We start from the raw sequence: 12,421 nt of genomic DNA, 5'->3' as shown, positions 1-12,421 counted from the left end.
TCAGGTTATAGGTTAACTACACATCAATCTATCTCCCTTTACATTCTCAACATCTCCCTTAAATCTAGGATTCCCAAATGCTTGTACTTAAAAACAACAAGTTGACAACCCTTCAGTAAATATGTTCATAGTAGCAAAATCACTAGCACCCATAACAGCCATAAATAGTTAGCCAAGGTCAAACGTAGCTACGACAACTAAGTCCTTCACAAGAATACAAGAGAAGTTCATATAGCTTCTCATCCCGGATCAAAGACTCTTGCACATCTCACAAAATCTAGGGACAAGAAATCATGGGAAAACCAAATATTACCAAGAATAGTATCGTACTAGTTCTCAAAAGAAATATTAAATCCCAACATCATGAAGTTTCAATCAATTGGAGAAAACTGGCCAATCTTCCACCCTTTGAATCCACAAACCAATGCTCGCTCCCAAACTCACGGATCCCAAAATCCCCTTATAATCAAGTTCTCTCAAAGAAATTTTTCCTAGATATTCAAGATTTAGGGACATCTCAAAAATGTCGAAATTAGTGGTAGGTGCTCTAACAATGCCTAATGAGACCTCTGAAATACCAAAAATATCACATGAGAAGGTACACCACAAATGTACCGAAGAATCCTTAAGAGAATTAGCCAACAATTGTGTCTAAACAGGACTTGAGCATACATGTGAACCAAAAGTGGCCCATCCATATACACAACACAAACATGAAAACATCGTTCTTAGTGATACCGCTCGTGTAAACCCTGTATGGAAACTAACTTCGTAAAATAAACAACTTGTAGTTCATCAACCGGTCACCCACTCTCCGGAAAGGAAGTCTATTCTCTGTAAACCATAAATGGGAAGAAGCAAAGGGTGCCCAAGTGTGTATGGACCGATTACTTTTTATTTTTTTATAGAAAAGCGAACCCAATAACAAAAGCACCTTGCTTTCTTGCCACAAAAGTGACTTGATTTATTCTAGGATGGAGAAAGTTTAGGAGACAAATTTGTGGAGATTGAGAGAATCATACAAATAAAAGATGCTCACTCCTTGAGCAATATAAACTTGTACACGAGCTCTCAATGTGAGAGGGGCTAATTAGCAAAGAAATCCATTTGAGTTCTCTTGTCTTGTGCTCTTTGATTAGTACCATTACTTCTAAATTATGTCACTAATTGTCACTTTTTATCCCCCATAAGTATTCACTCCAGTCTAATTTTTTACTTGGCATCAAAGCCACCCATGTTAGGAGTCATCTCTTGTCTTTACATTACACACTAGGACCTTTGTTGTGGGTGTGCCCGCCCTTTAGGTGTTTCTCCATTTTTCCTTGTATTTTCCCCTGTTTTCTGTGGTCGTGGGGCAGTAGTATGCTACTATGCTGGCCACCTATTTTCAGGTCTAGCCGACTGTGTGATGACCTGGCCAACTAGTTTTTTTCTTGGCCGACTGCTGTTTTTCTAGTCGTAAGCATATGAGACTGCTGTCAGCTTGTTTTGGGCTGGCCGACCAGCAGTCTAGGGCCATATATATAGAGGGCCTAGCCCCCACACCTCTCGTATCGTATGTACCAGATCTTGTATATAGTAGAGTTCATACAGCTTCTCTCTCTCTTCTGCGTTTGTTCTTCCACACCTAGTTCTGCATTTCAGGCTAGTGGTTCTCTCTTGCGTTTGCTCATCTTCATCGTGGAGTCTTGCTACGTGTGCTCACAGCTGTTTGTCTCATATCCGTTGCATATTCCGACATGGTATCAGAGCCCCAGGTGGCTTGAAGCTTGGAGACATTGGAGAGCTTGCAGGACTGTTTCTTGAGGACCTTGGAGAGCTTGCAAGAGATTTGAAGAGCTTGCAAGAGTTTTTTGGTGCTGATTAGAGATCTTGTGGGCTCTTCGGGACTTGGAGATTGGGTAGAAGGCGGCCATCACCGTTGGACAGCCACCTTGCATATTAGTTGCGGCCTCTTCTTCATTTTTTTCCCCACCCACCCTCCCTTCACAAGACCAAAGTAACCCCCCCGAGATGGAAGACTTGCTTGAGATGGCTAAGAAGCACGTGAAGATCCCTACTCTCCCCACATTCCCGGTGGATCGACAGTTGGACAAGAACAACTACGGCATATGGAAGGTAATGATGGAGTCTGTCTTGGAGTCTTATGACTTGGCTAATTTCATTGTGGTTGGTGTTCCACGGCCAGAGTTGGAGGACGGGGAGCTTTTACCCTCTACTCGAAAAGAATGGGAGGCTCAAGCACAGTTGTGGGATCGTGTCAATGCCCGTGTGCGTTCTTTCATCTTCCTTAATTGCACACCACAGGTGATTAATCATATCAAACATATGACGCTGGCCAGAGGGATTTGGTAACATTTGGCTTCTCTGTATAAGAGGGTATCACCCATGAAGCAGATCTCCTTGGAAGTGCAGATGCGGGTGATGGATCCTACAAAGTTTTCGATGATGCGGAAGCACATCAACAAGTTGCAGGCTCTTCAACAAGAGGTTCTTCAGGCTGGGAAGGAGATATCTTCAGAGGACATGGCCATCACTTTGCTGTCTCATCTGACCTCTCAGTACTTAGCTTTCTACTCCTCTTTGATCACCAGTGGCAAGCTCAGCACCATCACATGGGAGGAGCTTGTGCCTATGGTCTTGAAGCAAGAATAGCGTTTTACGAACCCTCCACAGGGCGGAGGTTCTAAGGCCTTGACTGGCCAGCGGTCACAAGGCCGCAATAAGAGCAAAGGGAAGTCTTCACAAGAGAAGTCTTCCGAGTAGCAACCTGACTTGGATCGTGACGCCTTGAAGGCAAAGAGGACTTGTAACAATTGTGGCAAGAAAGGCCACTATTGGAGGAAATGTCCTAAGCGGAGCACCGAGAAGGGTGCAGATTCCTCAGCAATAACCGTGAAGACTCCAGCTTTTGTGCACTTGGAGATTATGGACACCGGGGTTTCATCTTCTTCGAGCAGGGTGGCGGTTGGACTCACTGCTAGGGACACTCGGGAGTGGATTCTCGATAGTGGTGCTTCTAGGTACATGACTCCTTCCTGGGAGTTATTACAGGATCTTCAAAGGCACACACATCACATCCTGATTGGTTGCGAGTCCACTATACCTATTCACAGTGAGGGCAAGTTAGAGATCGTTCTCGATAACAGAGGGGGGAAGCATTCCTCCCACGTTCATTTTGTCCCATCCCTTGGTTTTCATTTGTTGTCAATGCATGAGGTTTGCAAGGCTAGTGTACGGGTGGAGTTTGAGGAGCATTTTGTTGCTCTCCGAGACAAAGCGACAGGCTAGGTTGTATGGAAAGGGGGAGTGGAGAATGGGATTTACAAACTCTCAGCACTCTCTCTTACAGGTTCTCAGTTAGGTGATGTGTGGCAGTTTCGTCATGACCAGTTGTGTGTGGATACGCTAAGGCAAGCTTCCAGGACCAGATGGTTGATGGCTTGGTAGATGATAGCAGCAAGCAGGAACATTCAAGTTCTTACGTTCCTCAGTTAGAGGAGACTTTACAGGTGAACTATGCTCTGATTTCTCGTATCATTCAGGACAAAGAGCCTCCTGCAGTTGAGGAAGCCCTTTCCCAGGGGACTTGTAGGAAAGCCATGCAAGTGGCAGATATTGACTTGCACGACAAGGTGTATGTTGAGCAACCTCCAAGCTTTGAGGTTCTGGGTTTAGAGGGGGTGGTTTACCGGTTCCGAAAGGCCTTCAATGGTCTTCGGTAGGTTCCCAAGACTTGGCATACTAAAGTTACAGTTCATAATCCTTGTGAGCAGGTTGATGCCTCCTTGTATCGAAAGCGGTTTGGTTCATTGATTTGGGTGCTGAACACCAGATTGAACTTGAGCTCCCCGGTGAAGCTGTTGAGCTCATTCATGCAGCCACCTTTGAAGACTCATTGGGACGTGGGATTGCGGATCTTGCGGTATCTGCACAGTATGAAGGATCTTGGACTCTTCTATGATACTAGAAGGGAACGATGGATGGAGTCAAACTCCACGGTTGGAGTGTCTCAGATTGGGGAGGAGATTCAGACACGAGGAGATCTACATCAGGCTACAGATTTACCCTTGGCTCAGGAGCTGTTTCATGGAGCAGCAAGAGGCAACCAATTATTGCCTTGTCACCTATAGAGGCAGAGTACCGGGCTGCTTGTGGTGCTGCTTGCGAGGTGGTGCGGTTGCAGAGGTTACTTGGCAAGGTTGGGTTTTCCCCTGGCGGAACCCACGATCCTCCAAAGTCACTTTGTTCGTGAGAAGTTTTTTTGCTGATGACATCTTGCTAGAGTTTTGTTCGACGGAGGACAATGCAGCGGACCTCTTCACAAAGGCTCTGCCTCAAGCGATGCTCTGACAGCACTCCAACTCACTAGGGTTGGTTCCACATCCAGGAGCTGAGAGGGGGTGTTAGCAGTCATCTCTTATCTATACATTACACACTAGGGCCTTTGTTGTGGGTGTGCCCACCCTTTAGGTGTTTCTCCATTTTTCCTTGTATTTTCCCCTGTTTTTTGTGGTCGTGGGGCAGTAGTATGCTGGCCGCCTATTTTCTGGTCTGGCCGACTGGTTTTTTCCTGGCTGACTGCTGTTTTTCTGGTCATGAGCATATGGGACTGCTGTCGGCCTGTTTTGGGTTGGCCAACCAGCAGTCTAGGGCCATATATATAGAGGGCCTAGTCCCCCACACCTCTTGTATCATATGTACCAGATTTTGTATATAGTAGAGTTCATACAGCTTCTCTCTCTCTCTTCTGCGTTTGTTCTTCCACACCTAGTTCTGCGTTTCAGGCTGGTGGTTCTCTCTTGCATTTGCTCATCTTCATCGTGGAGTCTTGCTGCGTGTGCTCTCAGCTGTTTCTCTCATATCCGCTGCGTATTCTGACAACCCATCCTTGGCCCCCCTCTTGTGTTTAAGAAAGAAAGACACAAAGATCCTACTGATGTCTACAAAGACCTAATGGGTCTATGAGACCAAAAGTGTTGTATATGTTCTGTGTGTAAATTGAAAATCATAAACATGTAAACAACAAAGAGCTAATGGAAAGAAAATGGCCCATGTAGTACAAAAAATAAATGAGGTTCACCATGTATCATGCTCCTCTAGTACAATATACATGGAGTCAATGCCCACTGCATTGGGCGGTGCTGCTCTATGGTGTCAGAGAATGTCACAAATCTGGAGCTGACAAGCAAATGCTCTCGATCCCGAAGGGCGGGGACATCTCGCTCTGGAAAGTATGTGCCCAATTTCTCTCAACTCCACGTGTCCGAGGTGATAGTGGATTCCAAGTCCCACAGGCACGTCCATGGTCTCTGGGTATTTAGCAACAGTAGCTTGATGATGCTCAAAGAAATACATGATGGATGTCTAATTCTTGATCCTATCTCCCTGTGTAGCCTCAATAAGGCTTCTCTGTGACGACGGAATTCCAAGAGGTAATGCATCACTAGCATGAGGGAGCAAAACCCCTCCCTAAAAAGATGAAACCTCCCTCGTATCTTAAAGCATACAGGGCATCTGCACATAGTGCTCCTCAATCTCTACCTCTCATCATTCATAACCTGCATAGACACGCCTCTCATGGTATGCCCTTCACTCTCCCAGTCTCTGTATCCAGAGGCAATGGGAAGACATTGTCAGCTGACTTCATGGCATGGGATACGTGTCTCTACAGATAGCCAGGTTTCTCAATCAAACCATCCTCTAAGAAATTCAAGAAATGCTCTTCTTAAAACTGAAGCTCTGTGGGAAGCTCCAGCAGAGAAAGCCATGTCCGGCTAGCGTGAAGGCGAACCAAGTCTAGGCCGATGATGCGGTTGATCTCTTGCCGAGACAGATCCAGGGAAGGTAAATGTGAAATTTGAGGCGACTTATCTAGACATAGTGTGAATCTAACCAGCTGGTGATACAAGAACACCACCATGTGAGATGTCCCTCCTATGCCAAGAGCCTAGAAGACTACTACATAAAGAAAAGCAGGGCACACACACGTCATCGATATCACATGATCATTTATCATGACAAAAAAAGCAGTAAATGCATTTACATCCCAACTACAAGCTGATCAGAAATCAGAGCACCTTTGAGTCAGAAAGAAGAAGAGCAAACAACAGATCTGAATCTGCAACATCCTGTAGAGCAGCTCCCGCCGCTTGTCTTGCAGTGTGAGAAAGAGGAAGACATGTATAGGAATGTAGAAAAGAAGCAGGATTCCTGCCAAAAGCAAAAAGAAAACTGAGAAACCAGTACCTAAATTCCAAGCCTTGTTTATACACTCACATTGCAATACATTGAATACAGTTGCTCACCAACTAAAGGAATGTATTAGAGATGAGAAGACCGTTTCTGTGCCTCCAAGTAGTGGCCTCAAGTCAAAATTTGCATTTTTTACGAAGCATTTCTCCAAAGACTTGGTCAGAATCAACAATAACTGCACTCAAATGAGGTAGTTCTTGTCAGTTGAAAAGCCACAGTGCTTAGCATTCCTTATACATGGGGGCTTCGAAGCAGTTCAAGCTAAATCTTACCTGACCATGAAGAAGCTCTAACTGCCCTCTAAGGGCCTGCAATGGTTCATCTGTTGCACTTATTGACACCAAATAAATTGGTCCTTTCACCAAAAAAACAACCTGTAGGCATGCAAGCTGTGTCAAAAAGGGCCCCAAAAAAAGGTACAATCAGATTAACTCTGCATCCCCTAGAAAAAAAGGGAGCATAACAATGAGGGTCACCTGATGATCACCAGCCCGTATGTATCTTATGCAATCGCCACTGAAAATATTAACTTTTTTTAGGGCCAACTTGAAATTTTGTTCCCATTACTTGTACCCTCAAGTTCAACATCGACGAGCAAAAATTATGACTTACCTATTCTCAAGTTCAAGATCGACAAGCAAAAATTATGACTTACCTATTCTCAACAAAAGAGATAATGGCTTGTAAGGTTGCAGAAAATCCCGCAAGCTTGTGTTCATCGCCATATCTAGATTACAGTGTGCAGCAAAGTGTTAGCTGTTTTGAAATGTCTAGTACCTATACTGCTGACAACAGGCAGCTCAACTGTTTGGAAAAATCCATACCTTGAATAAATAGGCTTCCCAGCATGACTCAAGATAAAAAAGTGTTTCTTATGCTTTCTCCATGATACATTGCTATCATCCTGCAACAAATATGGATCATGATCCATCTTCTTTTCTAAGAAAGACAAAACATAGGTTTTAACAATGGCCCTCTTACAGAAAGGTAATGCTTCTCTGGGAATCTATTTGCAAGAAAGGAAAAAAATTTGCATCAAGAACTGCTAGTGTCTGGATAAATCGGTTTATTTTGACACAATTGATGAGTCATGCTTCCCAAAGGATTCGTTCGAACATAATTTACACTAGGAATGCCCCTACCATGATGAAAAAAGACATAGACATAGTTTTATGAAAAAATACAAGCTCTCCAGCACTCAAGAGGGACTAGCAGAACCAGCAGGAAAACCACTTTATTGCTGGCACCAAAAATAATGATCGAATAAAAGATATACTACCATGGTCCATAATCACGGCTTTCCTTCGACTTGAAACCTGGCATCACAGCCTTAAACGTACTTGTGGTTGAAGTCCTATCATGGATGGAGAGTCAAGCCACAAACACAACATATACTACCATGGTCCACAATCACAGCTTTGCTTCGACTTGAAACCTAGCATTGCAGCCTTACACAGCCTTGTGGTTGAAGTCCTATCATGGATGGAGAATCAACGCACAAACACAACATATACCAAACAAAATCACTCCATGTAAAAAACTAAAGCAAACCCCAAGGGATGGGACAGTGCCACAGCAAAATATAAAAATATAAAGTAGGTTTTGGATCCCTGCTGTCACCAGACATGACTCAGGCAGTCCACTAGGGAAGCACAGTAAAAGGAAGGGTTCACTTTGAGTCCACTCTTGTTTGATTTTGACAAGTGTAGGCCCAAAAAAATAACGTCAAAAGCAATTGAATTAACAAAAGAAAGCATGTGTTTTATATAATGTTACTTTTTAGCTTTATTTTGCATGTTATTATTAAAAGGGGGCAGAGTCCTTGAAAAAGCCCCCTTAGAGTTGGCAAGAGAAAAAGCAATAAGTCTCACTCCCCTCCCCCTACATGTGCGCACGCTTGATGGGTGGCAGGAAGGAGGTAACCATGTGACGAGAAGCTAATTGAGGCAGTACTTGCATGTGGACAATCCAACCGCACAACCTATGTACAGACTGCATGGTTGGGGCTGGGTGCAGGGTGAGGCAGTTCAAAGGAGATTGGTGTCACCATTTCCAGGACTTGTGAAATTTACAGGCATTTCTCGTATTTTACAGATTTATCAAGATTTATGGACTTTCAGACAAGCTTTGAGAATGGAAGGTTATCCAGATGAGTTGACCCTCGACATCATTCTGAGCGCTCAGGACCAGGACTCAAGTTTTGGATTACGCGCGAGGCGTATGCAATACCGACACGTCATTGGGATGACAGGATGGTCAAGTGTGTGGAAAACAAGTTCAAAACAAGGTATTTGTTTGTGTTCACATAATTATTAAAATGGGTGGACAAGTTGTTTTCAAAGGCTGGACTAATTTATATTTTGGACCCCTTGTGAGTAAAAGCATTCCCGCTGTTTATTACTTTTGGATGCCTGGGAGATCTTGGACAATGCACATAATTAAGGTTATTGACCTTTGCCTATAATTTGGGGAAAAATAAAAGCACAAGGACAAAAGCATGGAGGCCAACGGCATGAGGATAAAGCGTGAAGGCAAACTATCAATGCAAAAAGCTTGCACATATATATTATTAGCTAGCTAACCCTTCTATGGTAGACTCGGCACACTTGAGATACCATTGCACCATGCTGGCAGTTGGTATCATGTGTGATGCCGTATTAAATACCACTAGGCTAGTGTTATTTGTGTATGCAAGGGTTATTGGTATTGCAGTGGTTCCGTGTTACATACTGAGCTAATGTCATTGGTGTTCATGTTAGAGCCTCTTTATGTTGAAATGTTGAGATTGAGCATTTGTGGTATCAAACAGAGCTTCATTATTTTGACCGTGCGCCAACCTTTTGTTATTTTATTCACGGGCCATTATTCATATGCACACACTTACGTGCATGTATGGTTGCAGCCTTAGTTGCATGAACTAATATTATTTTTGTAACCTCAAGCCCAATTTTGCAACGGCGTGCTATTTATGGCTCCTTGAGCTATGTTTGTTATGAAATTCATAAATACCTGCGTGAGGAAGCCAGAGCCACTCACGTTGGGGAGGAGGGAGATTGCACTGAGTCCTTGTGTTGTGTAGATTTTCTTATGTTTTCCATGCTTTGCTAAGTTTTGATTTACTTACAAGAGGTCGTTCAATTCTAATTTGATGATAAGTATGTGGTAGAGATTTATTCTTGTACCCAAATCATGTCAATGGTATCATTTGATCAATTTGAAGAGGAAATTAAAGAATGATTAATCAGGCTAAGCTGGCTTACAGTCAAACACCATGGCTATGGCCAGGGAAGAACTCCCAGGAGGTTGGTTGGTGGTGTTCCACAAAGCCCAAGGGGATGGCAGTCCTGTGAGTCGGAAAGGCTTTCAAGCAACAGTTCCAAATTATCCTCCAAGGGGTGGAGTGAGAGTGCCAGACTCATTTCTTAGGAAAGAAAACCAAAGACACTGTTCAGGGACAGGGCAAGAACAGAATGGGAACTGGATGGAACAGATGCATAGATCTTCATCAAAGTTAGAGTGGATTTGGAGACCGGGCTGAGTGTTCAATGAAAAGGTTGCCAAAGTAGGAAGGATGACAGAGGGACTCCGGGAATAGAATGGGATGATGACAGTCATCCAAGAAACAGGTTGGAATCCCGTCATCAAGTTTAGCAGAGGGGGATGTCATGTGCAAAACATGCACAGGCATACCTCAATGCTAGTTCTAAAGAGGCAACAAGATAAAGACAGAGCAGAATCAAATGTTTGAGCAGCGTTTTGCTGATTTGGCAAGGGATATCTGATGGAGGACCTTGGGTTTGCTGTCGGCCAGTTTATAGAGTAGAAGGACCAGTCAGCAGTAGCATATCAAGTGATTTACTGTCTTGGACCTGGCCGACCAGCAGTCCGCCAGTCCGTGTGTTTTTCCCAAGCCTATAAAAGGTATTGTTGCTCATCGTTTTCAATATTCAGCCCCTTGTTTGGCTGGGTCATAGGATTAGTCATAGACTAGGATTTGATTAGGTATTTTACCTTTTCCAGAAGGCAGCCTATGGCTGCAAGGACACTTGTACCTTTTTGAACATTGTGAATATACTAAATACTCAGCTATCTCTCTCTCTCCTCTCTCTCTCTCTCTCCTCTCTCTCTTCTACATGCGTTTTTTGCATCAACATGTTCCAAGATGTGTTTAGGGCTGAAAGAAGTCCCCAAGGCTTCTTCATGTAACATAGGGGGATCAATATGCCTGCCGGGGTGGGACCAGCCCTGTAACTATTTGGCTCGAAGACATGGGGACAAGGGCCATAAGGTTTGATCAAGAAAAAGCAAAAAGTCAAACAGAGTTGATTGCGAGTCAGGGATATCATTGGCAAGAGGAGACTTAGCCAGACCAAAAAGCTAAAAGCCACTTTTTCAAAAAGTTAACTCCAGAGCCAAAAAGCAAGGCCCTGAAGTTAGAAAAGCAAAGCTAAAGAACATTGACAAAAGTTGAGTAATATTTTATTATTAAAAAGCAAAAGGAAAAAGCAAAGAGTAAAAGGCAAAAGCAAAGCATGGTAGCTTTTAGCAAAAACCAAGACTTCCCATAGGTATAAAAGAAGCATGAAGTCTCTTCTCATCAAAAAACAGGATCATGAAAGTGTGTGAAGGACATCTTCATCATCATCATCAAGGTGAGTAAGGTTATCATCGTTGAAGGCTGGAGCTAACTATCGCCATCTTCGTGAGCAAGATTGTGGAAGTGTGTTAGAAGATCGTCAACACCATCATCATCAACGTTGTTGCTCCCTGAACCTATCTTTGCTAGCCGCCCACAGTCAGCTTGTGCCAATCCGCCACCTGGCCTTACTATGCAGCTACGTGGCCACCTCCTTGTGGACAATGTTGCCATCCTTACCCACTGTTTGCATTTGTTATCTACGCTACCTGTGCTTTTTGTTCAACACAAGCCAACACTAGCTATTCTGGCCAACGCCACCAACGCTGCTAGACTACACCTCCTAAAGCGTTGCTTGCGCCAACCCCTTCATCCATCTAGCTGCTACCCATAGAGCCACCACCAGGCCTATTCAACACCTGCGCCGCGTGCTTCATCTCAATAGCGCCGCCAGGGCTTACCCTCTTGTTGCCTAGCAAAGCAACCAATAGCACTCTTTTGAATTACCGCTATTTGTGGATTTGACTTGCCAAGAGGTTGTATCTACTTCGGGATTGGGTATCCATTCTTTCGACTGGACATCAAATGCTTGTCAATTACAAGTATCTACTGTGTGCATCGCTACAAGCTTGGAGATCTTTGTGTCAGAATGCACAGCGGAAATGAAGACAACTGCTGTAGAGAGCAAGACACAGATGAAAGAGAGAGAGAGAGAGAGAGAGAGAGAGAGAGAGAAAGAAAGAAAGATATATTAAGCATCTACTTAAGACCCAATGGGCCTATGAGACCAAAGTGGTACAATAATGTCCATGTCATATCTCATCATGGAATGGAAAATAAAACAAAATGAAAACATAAATATAGCCATCTCACTAGGGTGATACAAAACTGTCCATGGAAACTCATCATGGAATACTAAGAAAATAAAAACATGGGAGCAACATCAGCTCCGAGTAGATGGTATACCACTCTCCAAAATGTCAAGCATGGGGTTGACGAGTATGGCCGAGAGGTCTCCCTCAGCTATGTCACGTGGAAAGGTCTCCCTCAGCTATGTCACGTGGAAAGGTAGCTCGATGGCAGTGGAGCATGTCTTGGATCTGGAGCTGATGAGGTGATCGTGGCCGACGGGGGGGTCGAGGGCGTCGAGCACACTTGAGGGGCTCGGTCCGAGGTAACTCCTCTTAGGCGAGGTAGGTCCAGAGCAGCTCGTGGAGGGTCCACAAGATCCACTATGTCGTTGTCCTCCACCTCCTGGGTCCGGAAGAAATTGGTGAAGGCTGGCTGCCGAGGGAGGGGCGGGGTGGCTGGGGCCTGTGTCTCAAGAAGGTGTCCCTGTGTCTACAGAGCTCAAGCAGGAAGAGGCCCAGGCAACGCTGGTCCTGGATGTCAATGATCCTAGAGAGTGGACTGAATCCCTCACGAAATAGACAGTGAAACCTCCCACGGATCTCATAGTATACTGGGCAGCGGCATAAGTGATGCTCCTCCGTCTCAACCTTTGTGTGGCATAGTCAGCAGATCCTCTCC

At 44.4% G+C, this 12,421-nt stretch overlaps 1 protein-coding gene across 2 annotated transcripts in view; it reads right to left on the bottom strand.

The window, feature by feature from the left end:
- Positions 1 to 12,421, bottom strand: part of LOC147630407 (SAND family protein) — a 46,316-nt gene that overhangs the window by 5,386 nt on the left and 28,509 nt on the right. For both annotated transcript variants that reach the window (XM_086810271.1, XM_086810273.1), the window contains exons 3-8: positions 7,080 to 7,159; positions 6,911 to 6,982; positions 6,732 to 6,771; positions 6,528 to 6,629; positions 6,309 to 6,430; positions 6,081 to 6,213 (exon numbers count right to left, since the gene is read on the bottom strand). In XM_086810271.1, the coding sequence (XP_086666397.1) occupies positions 6,081 to 6,213; positions 6,309 to 6,430; positions 6,528 to 6,629; positions 6,732 to 6,771; positions 6,911 to 6,982; positions 7,080 to 7,159 (549 nt within the window). The remainder of the gene's footprint in view (positions 1 to 6,080; positions 6,214 to 6,308; positions 6,431 to 6,527; positions 6,630 to 6,731; positions 6,772 to 6,910; positions 6,983 to 7,079; positions 7,160 to 12,421) is intronic.

Source organism: Cibotium barometz, chromosome 16 (assembly GCF_041138505.1).
Source record: "Cibotium barometz isolate CiBa-2024 chromosome 16, ASM4113850v1, whole genome shotgun sequence".
Lineage (NCBI taxonomy): Eukaryota > Viridiplantae > Streptophyta > Polypodiopsida > Cyatheales > Cibotiaceae > Cibotium > Cibotium barometz.
The sequence above is the reverse complement of the archived record's forward strand: the minus strand, read 5'-3'. Positions and strand labels throughout refer to the sequence as shown.